The 15,800-nt window shown below is 41.8% G+C and overlaps 2 protein-coding genes across 3 annotated transcripts in view; both read right to left on the bottom strand.

Annotated features, from left to right (window-relative positions):
- The window catches only part of TXNRD1 (thioredoxin reductase 1), a 71,845-nt gene that overhangs the window by 44,456 nt on the left and 11,589 nt on the right, over window positions 1-15,800 (bottom strand). For both annotated transcript variants that reach the window (XM_047067372.1, XM_047067371.1), the window contains exons 3-5: window positions 4,556-4,678; window positions 2,377-2,449; window positions 21-140 (exon numbers count right to left, since the gene is read on the bottom strand). In XM_047067372.1, the coding sequence (XP_046923328.1) occupies window positions 21-140; window positions 2,377-2,449; window positions 4,556-4,642 (280 nt within the window). In that variant the 5' untranslated portion in view covers window positions 4,643-4,678. The remainder of the gene's footprint in view (window positions 1-20; window positions 141-2,376; window positions 2,450-4,555; window positions 4,679-15,800) is intronic.
- Window positions 13,052-15,360, bottom strand: EID3 (EP300 interacting inhibitor of differentiation 3). The gene has a single exon (XM_047067373.1). It carries the CDS (start codon window positions 14,491-14,493, stop codon window positions 13,336-13,338), a length of 1,158 nt encoding a protein of 385 aa, XP_046923329.1. The 5' UTR covers window positions 14,494-15,360; the 3' UTR covers window positions 13,052-13,335.

Below are 15,800 nucleotides of genomic sequence, written 5' to 3'. Positions count from 1 at the left end.
AGCAGCTTCTCCCACCATACCTGTCTCCTCGATCTTCCAACCGTAGTTTCGAGAGTCTTGCACAGCTTGTCCTAACAAAGCCGCTTGGTGCATCAGTTTTTTAGGTATGCAACCCACATTTACGCATGTTCCTCCGAGACCTGCAACAACATCAAGAAATAAGTTTATACCCTGCTTCATGATCCTTGATGGAAAAAGGTCAGTAATCATTATAATGTACTACAAAAGATCATAATTTATTTGCCCAACGTAGCCCAATACTGTTTATGCAAATTCATTCCTAAGTTTCAAGGCATTTCTAAGCTCAGAGAGCCTTATGTATCAAACACAGTGAGTGACCTCACCTTCAAACAAAAGAAAAATGAAATTTCCACAATTTCCATACCCTCAAAAATTCAAAATTAACTGACTGCTGATAAAGATGCCAGAAATTGAAATTTTACTTTGCATGCAATCCTATACTTGCCACCAAATCTTTGAACAGAACTATATGGTAAAGGGGTTATTAAGCTAGCCACAGTTGGACTGCGGTGGGTCTGGAACTACAAATAAAATGTGGTGTATGTGAGCATTTTTTTTAAGATGGTGGTCTACAGCTTTCATGGATTCTCACAAAAGGATTCATGACCAAAACAAACACAAGCTTTAGCATCTCTGAGACTAAAGAACATGGCGCTAGACTGTCTCCATTAGAACAAAATACAGGCAGGCAGGGAGGCAGACAAAATGGCGTGAGATTGCAAGATGGCAGCAGACGTCACAGCTCAGAAAACAGAAGCCTTCTGAGGAGAATGCTTCCAGACTGCCACTATGGAGTGCAACCTCCCCAGGCCAGAGGGGCTATCCTCAGCACAAGAATACTGCCTGGGGCACCTGGGTGGCACAGGAGGTTAAGCATTCGACTTTGGCTCAGGTCATGATCTCACGGTTCAAGCCCCGTATCAGGCTCTGTGCTGACAATGAGAAGCCTGCTTGCTTGGGATTCTCTCTCCCTCTCTCTCTCTCTCTGTCCCTCCCCCACTCACTCTCTCTCTCTTTCAAAATAAATGAACTTAAAAAAAAAAATGGGGCACCTGAGTGGCTCAGCTGGTTAAGCATGTGACCTCAGCTCAGGTCATGATCTCACAGTTCGTGGGTTTGAGCCCTGCATCAGGCTCTGAGCTGACAGCCCACAGCCTGGAGCCTGCTTCAAATTCTGTGTCTTCCTCTCTCTCTGCCCCTTCCTCACTCACGTTCTGTCTCTTTCTGTCTCCCAAAAATGAGTAAACGTTAAAAAAAAATTTAAAAAAAAAAGTGTCCAACACAACACCGACACCTAATAAATATTTGTTGAATGGATGAATTAGAAAGTGAGACACTCTCTTATCCAAGAGTTCCCGCTTCTTGCCTCCTAATGAGAGCAGCTAAGTCATCTTGGTAAAATTTATGTATCACATCAATCCCCTTCTCAAAGGCTTCCTACTAGGCTTCGATTAGGTCCAATTCCTCATCTCGGCCTATTGAGACCTGTACAGCCTGACACCTGCCTTCGTCTCTAATCTTACCTCCAGCTCGTATCACCCAGGCTACCACCATGAAGGACTCCCACCTGCCTCAGGGCCTTTATATGTTCTATTCTGTGACAGAGACCGAGAAAAGTCCCCTGGAAGGTTCTTCCTAAGCTTTTGGCATAGCTGGTTCATTCTTATTCTTTTGGCCTCATTTAAAGGCCACCTCTTCAGAGGCCTTCCTTGATAATCTTCTCAAAGTTAAACTCTTTCCTCTACCCAGTTCCTCTCTATCCCACCATATAATTTTTTTAGTACCACTCATCATAATTTGTAAAGTTCCCCACTTATCTCTTGTCTCCCCGCTAGCATATAAACTCCACAAGGACAAGAACTTCACGTCTACCACACCCACTGCTACATCTCCAATGCCCTGGTTCGTAGTAAGTGTTCAATTAATATCTGTGGAATAAATGAATACAGAACACTGATTCAACAAGATTCGGAAGCAGCACGGGCTCTCCACTGAGATATCTGATTCCAGTTCTTATTGAATGTAGGAACGGGTTTTAAAACAGAAACCCACAGGTAAGTGTTTAAACTTTCAGTTATTAAATCCCTAAGTTTACCAAATTACTCAAATCTTTAGTTTTAAATCATCATGACAGCTGTGGATAAGATTTTGCATCATCCTGACACTGCCAGAATCTCCAAATTTTCAACATTTAACATTTTCATTTTAACTTAGCACAAGTGAAAGAGGCATATATTTTGTTTGTTGTTTTAATTTAACTTTTAAATTTTTAATTGGGTTTTAGGAGCCATTTAAACATATGCCAGGGAAAAGCCTGCTCCTACCAATCCACTTCTAAAATACTTCAAAGCTTACCCCATCTAGTTCCATGGGGGGTTGGAGTGACAAAATCCAGGACCAATATCTTCTTGTCATATTTGGCTGCCTCCTAGAAAATAAACGTATTAAAATGAACTCGAAAGGTGACCATGACAGACTAGAAATGGACTGTTAAAAATCCAAGCTATTCTTATTAAGCTACAGTGCCCACAGCATAACCAGTTATTACTGCCTGGAACTTCAGATACTGCACCAAGATGGTTAGTGAGACTCCAAAATAAAAATTAGGCAACTGAGACAGTCACAGGGTAGTTGTAAAGAACATACAGAGCACAGCTGTAAAACTGTCTTCCGGACACACTAGTATCCTCTTACATAATTCCATGCAAACAGTAACATATTAAGCAATAATCTGAAGAACCTGGGGTCTTTTCTAAGCAGGCAGAAGGTGAATAGCCAGTAAAAAAGATTTAGGACAGTCTACAACCTTTGATTCAACCTGTATTCTGTAAGTATTTCTGAAAGTATTTTAAGTTTTATCTAATTCAGTATCTAGGCAGAATATTGGAAAAGTTTTTCTTCTAAAATTGTCAGATTTCCTAAAATTTCACATGAAAAGCCAGTAAGAAAGTTGATGGTATCTATGAGCTTTCCAAATAGATTTTAAGGGAGTGATGACAATAGTCAGAAGTTCATTTTGCAGAGTATCCTTTATCTTTTTCAGAGAATAAGTTTTGTGTATTGGCAACTACAACCTCCAAAGGTTATTTGAAAGGATTGAGTCTATGTTTCCTTTAAAACCAACAGAACGAGGGGTGCCTGGGTGGCTCAGTCGGTTAAGTGTCCAATCGCAGTTCCTGAGTTCGAGCCCCACGTCGGGCTCTGTGCTGACAGCTCAGAGCCTGGAGCCTGCTTCGGATTCTGTGTCTCCTTCTCTCTCTCTGTCACTCCTCCACTCATGTTCTATCACGCTCTCTCTCAAAAATAAACATTAAAAAAATTTTTTTTTAATAGAAGAAAAATAAAACTCACCAGAACTAGAGTAAAATACATCCAGTATTATTACTGAATTATTTACAGCTAAGTATGGCTTCATGCCAGATGCTGGCCTGCTCCTCATTTGGGCAGCTTCATTTGAATCTACCCTTACTGACCCACAAGCTACACCTTTTAAACCATGTCATCTTTTATTTAAAAAAAATTTTTTTAATGTTAGTTTATTTTTGAGAGAGAGAAAGACAGCTGTCAGCACAGAGCCTACTTGGGATTCTCTCTCTCTCCCTCTCTCTCTGCAACCCCCCACCCACATGCACACGCATGCATGCACATGCTCGCTCTCTCTCTCTCTCTCAAAATGAATAAACTTAAAAAAAAATAAAAGTACCTGTTGGAGAAGGATGACAGGCCCAAGGGCCCTTGGCCCCTCACACATGGAAGATGTATCTCAATTTAGGACCAGGAGTCTCATTCCTTAACCTCCCTTATTTATACTTCCTCTCCCCCATGACTCCCAGACCAGAGTTAGTGGGTATTCTCTTAGTTCACTTCTTATACAAAGGAGGCAAACATTTTCAATTTTTTTTAATGTGTATTTTTGAGATAGAGCGTGCGCGAGCGAGCGGGGGAGGGGCAGAGAGAGAGAGGGAGACACAGAATCTGAAGCAGGTTCCAGGCTCTGAGCTGACAACACAGAGCTTGATGCAGGGCTTGAACTCACAGACCTCAAGATCAGACGCTTAACCGACTGAGCCACCCAGGTGCCCCAGGAGGCAAACGTTTTTAATGATTAAGTTTAAGGAATCCAATTGCTCTCCATTTTTCTACTGGGGAGGAGGGCCTGTGAACAGGAAAATCATCAAAGTGACAAAAACCTAATATTGATATTTATAAAGAGTAAGAAATATATTTATTTCATTTCAAACTGTTTCTATACCACACCTTTATTATCTCTGAAAAGTCAGCCAAACTTAAAATGAATGAAAATGTGTCCCAAAATACAGGCCACGGTACTGTCATGTAGAAGTACTTTCACAAAGAAGGTACAGTTCAACCTGGAAAACTGATTTACAAAATAGTCCCTTTGTAAACATGTCCTGCCCGAGTTAAGGTGCAGAATGTCACAAGAGTGGCTCAACCTAATTCCAGTGAGAACCGGCGGACGTCTATCAGGAGCATGACTCCTACCCATCACCCAGATGACACACAGGAGCCTTGCCTTAGCAGCTGCCAGCCCTCCCGAGCCGCCTCCAACGATGATGAGGTCATAGTCATAGGACTCGGGAAGACCCTCCGAGCCGTTCATTTTCAGTAGCTTTTGAAGTGTGCCCTCCTGATAAGCCTAAAGAAAAGGAAGAGGAAATAAGTTAACTTAAAAGCAGCAATGCCGAAAAGTTTTGTGAGAAAACCTTTCTCTGAAAAAAGCAAAAGGAATATTCAAAGGAAAAATATCGTTTAACTTCTATCACAGCACGCAAGAAGAAAATGTTCAACCCTCTTTTCAAGTGGTGACCAAAAATTTGCTTTTTGTTAGGAAAAACAAAAATTCCTAATTCCTTTTCACATCACAGGTAGCTAACTGAAATGTTCATATAGTACTTCCAATGTTAGACCCTGACATTCCAACAAAATCAACTTAGTCCTAAATGAAGTATGATCATCAGTCCTTTTTCCCCAGAATTATTACACTAGGTTTTAAATTTGGTTTTTAAAATATTTGTACTGTATGTTTTTAATAAAACCATCAATAACCATTCAGTAGTCATCTTTATTTTCTGGCCAAAGGTACAAAAATAAGTGGCCTAAGTTCTCAGATTAGGATAGCGGTCTGGTAGGGGCACCTGGTTGAGCGTCCGACTTCGGCTCAGGTCACGATCTCACAGTTCTTGAGTTTGAGCCCCACATTGGGCTCACTGCTGTTATCCTGTCAGCACAGAGCCTGTTTCAGATCCTCTGCCCCCCTCCCTCTGCCCCTCTCCCGCTTGTGCTCTCCTAAAAAATAAATATTAAAAAAAAAAAAAAAAAGATAGAGGCCTGGTAAATAGCAACTGAAACAGATTAGCCAAATACTTAAGACTTTTCTACATTGCTCAGGTAAAAGTTCAGAACAAAAGCATTAATTGACATTTACCTACAAGAACAGTTAAATGTAAAAGTCCCTGCTTTTCCAAGGCATTTTATTTATTTTTTTATGTTTATTTATTTTTGAGGGAGGGAGGGAGAGAGAGAGAGAGATCGCGCCTGCGCACAGTGTGGGAGGGGCAGAGAGAAAGAGAGAGAGAGAGAGACAGAGACACAGAATCCGAAGCAGGCTCAGGCTCTGAGCTGTCAGCACAGAGCCTGATGTGGGGCTTGAACTCATGAGCCGTGAAATCATGACCTGAATCAGCTGGACGCTTAACTGACTGAGCCACCCAGGAGCCTCCCAAGATACTTTATATAAGGAAAGAAATAAAAAGTGGGGGAGGGTGCGGGAGACAATAAATTAAGCACAACTCTGTACAACTTTTTTTTAAGAACACTTTTTTTAAATGTATTTTTTTAGTTGTTTTAAGTAATCTCTCCACCCAACATGGGGCTCGAACTCACAACCCTGAGATCGAGAGTTGTATGCTCTACCCACTGAGCCAGCCAGGCACCCCTAAAGCTTACTGCTTTAATCTACCTAGGCACGAGGCCTCCTATACTGTATTAGTTTCCATGTACTTGGCACATAACAGACTTTATAATATAAATATTATAGACTTTTAACTTCAAAAGCCATTTCATTTCACTAGGTTTTATATACATGAGTTATATTTCATATTAGCTTGGAACACTGTTTTGGTGATTATTTTTTAAAGCAGGCTTCACTCCCAGAGCGGGGCTTGAACTCATGACCCTGAGATCCAGCCCTGAGCTGCGCTCAAGAGTCGGATGCTTAATCAACAGAGCCTACCAGGTGCCTCCTGTTTTGGTGGTATTTTTAATATTACCTTTTATTAAAACAAACATGTGTGCTAAATGTTATACCAGCAACAAAAAAGTATTTTTAAAAATGAAGTTTTAATCTCAATAATCGATAAAAGTCCCCCAAACTTACCAGCCCCGACGCCACATTTTTCTCCTGCCTACCATCAGCTGTAGGGGGCGAAGGGCAGAGCTTAGGGTCAGTAGAGCAGGATGCTGGGGACGCGGAAGGGGGCGCACTGGAGGAAGGTGCAGGAAGAGGCATGGCACCGTGGCTGCCCCTTGGCAGGGTGGCAGGTGCACCTGACGGCTCAGAGACTGAAGGGAGAGCACGTGGGTACCAGCAACAATGGGGACAAGACTGCATCAACCTGACCGTCTGTACAAAAGGTCTAACGTGAGAGGCTGGTAAACACAGCCAGTATTCATCTACTGGCATTTTGGCAGAGGCTCCTCCTTCAGTACAAGGCACTGTGGGGGGGAAAAACAATTTGGTAATAATAGCCATTCAGATCACAGGAACGTTACAAGCTTCAGGTAACAAACATTACTCTCTAGTTGGTCTCCAGGAGCACAGGCTGACTTGCTGGCTTAAAAGAATTAATAAATGCAGCCAGATGTCCTTTTGGAAAAATAACGTATTACCATTTTAATCTCAGCCTCAGTTTTATCTGCAAGTACTTGGCACAGTGCTGGAAGACCGTCACTGGCTGTCTAAATGAAAACTACCCATTTCATAACCACCCCCACCATTATCTACTAGAACAAAAGAAAGAAAACGCACTGTCATGCTGAAAAGCCACCAATGTATAATCTGTTCTGTCCTGAAATTCTGGATCACACCTGATTCTTATTCAAGCTTGAAGTCAAATTGTATCAACCAGAATACAGATTTTATGAAGAAAACTAAGTGAGCCTGAACACTTTTGACTCTGTAAGTATAACGGTAAGACACAGGCAACTAAAGCAGTCCACTGACCCCAAAACTACACATAGTGTTTTCAAATTCCAATCCAACTTAAAACTGAAATTGCTATCCTTAAGGTCTAAGTTAAGTTTGCCACCTAAAATATAAACAAGATAGGCAGTAGAATAAAGCTCCCCCAACGTCAAGGAGGAGCACACAGATGGGTAAGACAGAAAAGAAAAATGCTCCCCCCTTCTCCTCCAATTATGCTTGTTAGAAATAGTGGCCACTGACTATATTACCTGATAAAGAACAAGAATTCTCAAACTTTTTAGTCTTAGGATCCCTTTACAACCTTAAATTATGTAGGACCCCAAAGAGCTTTGGTTAATGTGAAGTTTATTTATCAATTTTAGTGTACAGAAGTTAAAACTAAGAAATGTTAATATTAAAATATTTTAAATTAAAATATTAAATGCCTTAAGCATTACCGTTAAACATACTTGTTAAAAATAATTTTTTAATTAGTGACAGTACAATTCTTTTTAATGCCTGTCTTAATAAAAAACACTCATATCTTGGGGCGCCTGGGTGGCGCAGTCGGTTAAGCATCCGACTTCAGCCAGGTCACGATCTCGCGGTCCGTGAGTTCGAGCCCCGCGTCAGGCTCTGGGCTGATGGCTTGGAGCCTGGAGCCTGTTTCCGATTCTGTGTCTCCCTCTCTCTCTGCCCCTCCCCCGCTCATGCTCTGTCTCTCTCTGTCCCAAAAATAAATAAACGTTGAAAAAAAAAAAAATTTATAAAAAACACTCATATCTTTAATGCGTTCAGTCTGTTACAAAGTCACCTGTCTGGAAAACTCCATGGTAGACTCGTGAAGGAATTAGATGAGAAAAGCATCTCAATATTATGGAGATAATTTTGACTTCAAGGTCTTCCTGTTAGGGCCGCAGGAAGTCCCCAGAAGAACTCACTTTGAGAAGCAGTACTATAGGACACAGCACCTCACCCCTAGCAGGTGTTTGCCAGACTTACATACTGGATATTCTTTCACTTTTTCCATCTGCTTCTTAGGAAAAATGCGTATTCCCACCCCTACCCCTAGTGAAACACTGCTCCAGACTCACCTCTGAAAAGGCACGACATAGAAAACAATTCAAGTGTCCCAGATTTCTTCAAAATTAGAATGATTTTTACGTTCCTCCCCACCAAACATGATTCATATCCACTGAGCAGAGACATGTACTAGTTTTTCTTACCATTATACATCAGCTCTGGTGTTGAAATGACCTGGGTTAAAACACTTGCTCTACCACTCTCTAAGCTAGGTGACTTGGGCTCATCACCTAATCCTTAGGGAGTCTGTCTTTTTAGTTTGTAAAATGAAATTAACATACCCTTGTACTACACCAAACGGCAGGGTAATGCATATCGGCACAGACGCTGGTAGGAACAATCTCTTTAGGTTACTAATTCTCCCCTTCCCAGAGAAGGAAACCTGCGTGGTCAAAAAGCTCCTGGAGTGTTTAACAGATGTCCCCTGCATTTCCCTGTGCCACACCTCACTTGAAATGCCCTCTTCCCATCAAATCCTGACACAGTATATAAACAGTAAGTAAACACTGATGTTATATTATTTTTATTCAATACACACAAACACATCACCCTTTCTAAGGCATTCCTTCAGGAGTTGGGGGGGGACGGTGGGTTCTTTTACCAACATTCTAAGTGTCCAATACAATATCCGTTTCTTCCATTAAGGTCTTCCTAAATTTCCCAAACAACTTTTTCCTTTTGCTTCTTGCAACTCCATTAACACATACCATAACCTTATACAAGGAAGCAGAGGGAGACTTCACTACAGTAGTAAATGTGAAGACAGACTTAAGAAGTTGCACTGGCAAGTCTGAAAATGGGAGGAAGACCCTGTAAAGCAAGGATTACAGGTGGCCTCTGAAACTGACAAGAAAACAGATTCTCCCCTCAGAGCCTCAGCAGAACCAGATCTGCTAACACCTTGATTTTAGCCCAAACAGATACGAGACTTTCAACCTCTAGAACTGTAATATGATATAATATACGTTTTCTGTTATTTTAAGCCACTAAAAGTGTGGTAATTTGTTACAGCAGCAATAGGACACTACTACATGCACTAAAATATAAATTCCCTAAGAGACGGTCCATTTTCTGTCCACCACTTTCCCCCCACTGCCTAGACCAGCATCTGGTACAGTGAACACTCAAACAATTGCTGAGTAAGTAACAATTGCCAATTCCAATCACTTGATAATAGATTCCCCAAGACAAAGGCAAAGGCATGAGGAAGTCCTATCTAGATATAAAGTGAATGAACCGTGACAGAGATGTCACCACTAAAGTAGCTTACAGCACAGAATATCTGACCCTGAGAGGAGGCCCTAATATGAGGGCTCACTCCTGAGCCAGACACTGTGCGAGGTGCTTTGCATATATTACCCCATTTGTATATATTATCCCATCTAGTCCTCACAATAGCCTTCCAATGTGGTCATCTCATAAACGATAATACAGAAGCCCTTAGAGATGAAGAAAGTCGCCCCATGAATTAAGAATTGAACCCAGGAGTAAATGATTACTAAGCTCTTGCTCTTCTCACTATACCATACCCCGGAACTCAGGTTTCTAAGTACAGCTGACCCTCCAACAACATGGGTTTGAAATGCAGTCTACTTACATGCGGATTTTTCAATAAATAGAGTATTATAAACATATTTCTCTTCCTCTCAGTATTATGATTTTCCTATTTTCTCTAGCTTCCTTTATTGTAGAATATAGTATATAATACATATAACATACAAAATATGTTTTAATTGACTTTATGTTAACAATAAGGCTTCTGGTCAACAGCTGGCTATTAGTAGTTAAGTTTTGGGGGAATCAAAAGTTACAGTTGCATTTCTGACTGTGCAGGGGGGATGGTGTCCCTAAACCCCTCATTGTTTAAGAGCCAACTGTCCTTGTCACATACATTTTCCAATTTTATCCTTATTGTAAACTTAAGAGACAGGTGTTATTCCTATTTAGCAAATCAAAAACCTATGGTTTACACGTTCAATAATTTGCCCAAAGCCTCTAACTAGAACGTTAATTAAGTCAGGATTTGATTCCAGGTGCTTTGATCAGAAAGTGGTTCTGTTACACAATAAAGTTCTAGTTAAAAATTCTTTCTGTAATATTCTCCTAAATTTTAGTTGATTTTATTGAACCTGTGAAATTTAAGCCCCTCTGATTATATTCCTGGGAAACCAGCAGATCTGCAGTTTGCCTCATATCTAATCTCTGTAATTATCTATCAGTCAATTCTTTTTTCCTTCAAGGTAAGCTGTCACTTTAACTTCAAAATGATGTGGCAACTAAGGTATCACAGTAAAAACAGAAACAAGTGGTCAACATGATTTAGATTTTAAAAGCTGTTAACTTTAGAGAAGGCCCCCAAAATTACCTTCCCCCCAAATCTGTACATTCTCTACTGATGCTTTTAGTCAAGTCTCCAATACTCTGTAAAGACACTGGGCACTTAACTGAGCAATCCAGTGATGAGTAAAAAAAGTGAGGCAGAATCCTCTTGCTACTAAGAAATTCTTTTCCTCTAATGGCAAATCTCTGGAAAACCCAAGGAACTTGGGTACTAAAGACAGGCTAAAATGAGAATCAGCGAAACCAAATGATACTTCCATGATGCTAAATAAATCAAAGGGTGGCACACCCAGCAAGGTTAGCATTCCTTTATGAAAAAAGGGGGAAAGAGGGGCGCCTGGGTGGTCAGTCAGTTAAGCATCCAACTTGAGTTCAGCTCAGGTCATGATCTCGCTATTGAGTTCGAGCCCTGCAGTGGGACTCTCAGTGTGTAGGCTGCTTGAGATTCTCACTCTCTTCCTCTCTCTCTCTGCCCCTCCCCTGCACTCCCACGCTCCCTCTCTCTCAAAATAAAAAACTTTAAAAAAAAAGGAAAGAAAGGAAGGAAAAGGGGAAGGAATGGCTACTTTATTTTTTTTTAACGTTTATGTATTTTCAAGAGAGAGAGAAAGAGACAGAGCACAAGTGGGCAAAGGGCAGAGAGAGGGAGACAAAGAATCCGAAGCAGGCTCCAGGCTCTGAACTGTTAGTAACAGAGCCTGATGCAGGGCTCAAACTCACAAACCGTAAGATCATGATCTGAGCTGAAGTCAGACCCTTAAACAACTGAGCCACCCAGGCACCCCAGGAATGGCTACTTTAGAAAACAACTGAACAAGTTTCGTGAGAAATTTCTATTTTGGCAAAAAACCTCAACTACTACTGAAGAATCTGTCCCCAACACACATTAGGATCACTCCTGTCAACCTTGATGCCATTTAATTAGTCTTTGGACTTCCTTTCCCTATTCTACACAAGACTTAGTAGGAAAGTTCATTGTTACTTCTTCCCAAGCCAGATACTTATCCACTTGCCAAATGATGCCTAATGGCAAAGTCCACTACTACCCCAGATTAAGTTCCTATAGGGATGAAAAAAAGCAGCCTAGGGGGCTCCTGGTGGCTCAGTCAGCTAAGCACTTGACTCTTGGCTTCGGCTCAGGTCATGAAGCCTACTTTGCAATTTTGTCTGCCAGTCCCCCGTTCACAGTGTCTCTCAAATAAGTGAACTTCATTTTTTTATGTTTACTTATTTATTTGAGAGAGAGGGCGTGAGTGGGGAGGGACAGAGAAAGAGGGGGACAAAGGATCTTTAGTGGACTTGGTGCTGACAGCAGCAAGTCAGATGCAGGCCTCCAACTCACGAAAGGTGAGATCATGACCTAAGCTGAAGTCGGACCCTCAACCGAGCCATCCAGGTGCTCCAAATAAATAAACTTAAAAAAAAAAAAAACAACTTATGGGCAACTCAGTCCATAGAGCAAGTGACTCTTGATCTCTAGGTCCTGCATTCAAGCCCCACATACAGCATGGAGAAGGAAGGGAGGGAGGGAGGGAGGGAGGGAGGGAGGGAGGAAGGAAGGAAGGAAGGAAGGAAGGAAGGAAGGAAGGAAGGAAAGAGAGAGAGAGAAAGAAAAAGAAAGAAAAGTAGCTTACAAATAGACATGCTCTGCACCTTCAAGATTGTTTTCTTAAAGACCCACATTTTTAGCATAACTTCTAAGATTGTAATTCATAATTGCAAGCAACAAAAAGAAAAAACAAGTCTTTATGGTGAAGTAAAGAACATATGGGCAAGTTAGTTATATATTTCAGCATAAACAGAGATAGTTTCCAGGCATTCAAAGCCCTCATAAGAAACACAAAATTGAACTGGGAATATTCAAGGCTGTTACATAATGAAACACCACTGATTCTGAAGGCCAATCTGTGTACCAGCAGCAACCACAAAGGGTTTGGAAATTAGAGGCCAGAGAAGACATTAACCAAGTAGATAAAGACTGTAACTCTTGGCCTCTATTTGGCCTCCATGTTCCCCCTGCCGAGAATACCTCTGCTGTCTTTGATTAATCCCTACTTACCTTTCAGCACACACTTAAATGATGCCTCACCTTATCTACTGTAGAGGTTATTTTGTCCAATCACAGGAGAAACTATTTAGAATATGGATACCCACGCATTAATCTTATGGAGTCTTCCTTGCAATGAAGCAAAAAATCTACATTTTTTAAAAATAGTGTTGCATCGCTTATTCACTGACCTATGTATAAAGTCTTTCTTGACTTTTTTTTTTTTTTTTAATACCCACTCTTCCCCCAACCTTGTCGGAGCCTCATACGGGATTCCTTTGGTTCCCTGTAACAAAAGAAGCAATGCAGTATCACAGTGCATCATAAAATTGAGTTTTTGGTAAATTATCGATGCCTTTTAGGAAATTCAGAACTGACTTTTATTGGTAAAGTCTTAATGGGCATTCAAAAAAAATCTTTCCGTGAACATGCCAATGAATATTTTTTAATAACAGATCATGACAACTTCATAAACTACCAAAAAAAAAATACATTGCACAGTAAAACAATTTCTGATGTCTTGAAAATACTTTTTCACTTTACATGAAATACACTATGTGCTTCTGCTTGGATCTTATTCTCAATTTTCAGATACTTTGGAAAAGCCACAAAATACATCCTATACTAAGAACAAAAGTCCCTAGTATGAGTTTGTGATCATAGCCTCTGAAATCTCAAAAGTTGCCACAATATTTTTCCAGTCCTGTAAACTTAAAGATATAACTCCTTGTCTCCTGCCATGAGAACTGGGATCATTTCCCTCACCCACTTGGTTAATATTAATCGGCTCTAATATTGGCAGCCTGTCTTGGTCAAGCCTTATTCTTGCAAAACCATCCCTTATAATGAAAGAAACATAAAATATATTCTCCACAGTACGAGAAAAAGAGTTTGGATCAATCACAAACTCAAAATAGGACACGGGAGTATCAGGATACTTTCGAAAGTAAGTTTGCAACAATCCCAAGATTCTTTCTACTTCTTTTTCTGTTGCTTCTTGATTATTACTCAGGTCCAACTTCCTCAGCTTTGTAGGCATAGCCCCATTTTCTTCCATTTTGTGAGCTTTCTTCTGGTGTTCAAGTCGGGGCTTTGGTGCAGAAGGCTTAGACTTGAATGAACCAAAAATAAAGTGGAATGTTTCAGCTTGCACTATCCAGGATGTTGCTTCCTTCTGTACTGTCTCCCAGAAGGAAAGAGCTATATTATCATCACAGCCACTCAATTCATCACGTTCATCATCTTCCATCCAGTTCAGGCCCACAAATATAAACAGAAAGTCACAAAACGCTACTTGATTAAAAAAGCTCATATCACAGTTCAGTTGCTTTGCTTTCTCTTTACCCAAATCAGAAGCCAAAACAAGAAACTGGGCATCGAGTGCTGCTTCTCTGGTTCGGCTCACTCCATCAAACAGGACATTGGCTTCTTCAAGGGCCTCGGTTAACGTGTCGCTCGCCGTGTTCACTATGTCATCACGGTTCTGCTGGACACTATAGATGAGCTGTCGGTACTGCCTGCGGATTTTCCGGCATTTCTCCTCGTCATCCGCAAGCCCTAGGAGGTATGGGTCTATGTCGGCCTCCCGGCAGCTGAGGTCGTCAGGGCAGCCATCAGCCCCCACCGCCACTTCCACCTTCATCGGTTCTTCCTCGTCCTCCACCCGCTTCACAGAGAACGCACTACCAGCGACGGTCCCCGCTGGCTCCTCTCCTTTCTCTACGCCTCCCCTCAAGGAGCTTTTTTCATCAGACATTCCGGCGACCGGCGCGCTCAGCTGACACTCAGCTAACTGCATTCGCTACGTTTCCGACCATGGCGGAAATTGAAGTGGGTCCGTAGGAGAAGACGTCGCCCATGCGCACTGGCGGGGTCCCGAGGCCCCGCCCCCAGCTGGCTCCGGTTCCCGGCGGCCCAGGCCCGCGGAGCCCAGACGCACCCGCGTTAGCAACCGGCTCCCTGCCGCACAGCACAGAACGTGCGCAATAATGGGGCCCCTCTCCACACTACGATAATACCCGCTCAACAGATAGCTATTATTTTAGCAATTACTGACAGTGTCCTCTGGCTTTCAAAGAAATACCTAGACAATCATAGCAAAATGGGGGAGGGGAGGGTCAAAGCTCCTGCACTTTAAAACATTTGCCGTCACCTTGCAGTTAGGTCAGCCTATGTTTTTCGTTCTTCTCTGATTAAAAGGCAGGGTCCTTGGGGTTTTGGTTTTTTGAGAACTGAATCTGGCTGCGTTGTAAACTGCCCATAAAGCCAAGCATTGTGAGTTGCTGAACCTCCACTACAAATAGGCCGAACTCTCAGAGTTCACTTGCAAAGTGGCTGTTTGCATTAATTACCTTCACGGGCTCTCAAAAGCCAGACCCCCCTCCAAACTAGGGCAGAGGCAGTTGAGAGGCAAGAGGCAAGAGAGTGTCGGCTAGCGCATGAGCTAAAGTGGTGTCAGGTCAGGCATTACTCAAGTGACCTTTGGTTCTCCACCACCCAAGGGTGGAAGAATAAAGTGGGTGCAGTCTCTGCAAAAGAGAGGTTTCTTTGAAAGTTTGCCAAAAGCTAAAGACCACAGACTGAATGGAGAGTAAATCTGAACCCTAAAAGGTAAGCAAAGCTATGAAAAAAAAAATTTTTTTTTAAATTTTTTTAACGTTTATTTATTTTTTTGAGACAGAGAGAGAGCATGAACAGGGGAGGGGCAGAGAGAGAGGGAGACACAGAATCTGAAACAGGCTCCAGGCTCTGAGCTGTCAGCACAGAGCCCAATGCGGGGCTCGAACTCACAGACTGTGAGATCATGACCTGAGCCGAAGTCAGACACTCAACCGACCAAGCCACCCAGGCGCCCCAAAGCTATGAAAATTTTAAACACAATCTGTTGCAAGAAAAAGGAAGCGAATGATGTAAATCGAGTGACTACATTGGAAAATTCACCGGGAATCCCCGCACAGTTGGGGGAAAGGGCTTATTTAGCTCATCAGTCTCACAAGCAGCAAAGCAGATGTAACAATAAGGAATACATTTTGTTTTTAAAGAGAACAAAAAAGTACACTCTCAACCCAGATCAAAAGCTTTTCACTTCAACAGGTGCCATTTTAA

This window comes from Lynx rufus, unplaced genomic scaffold, assembly GCF_022079265.1.
Source record: "Lynx rufus isolate CCGP_SWC_20201006 ecotype Redwood Valley unplaced genomic scaffold, mLynRuf1.p SCAF_7, whole genome shotgun sequence".
NCBI lineage: Eukaryota > Metazoa > Chordata > Mammalia > Carnivora > Felidae > Lynx > Lynx rufus.
The sequence above is the reverse complement of the archived record's forward strand: the minus strand, read 5'-3'. Positions and strand labels throughout refer to the sequence as shown.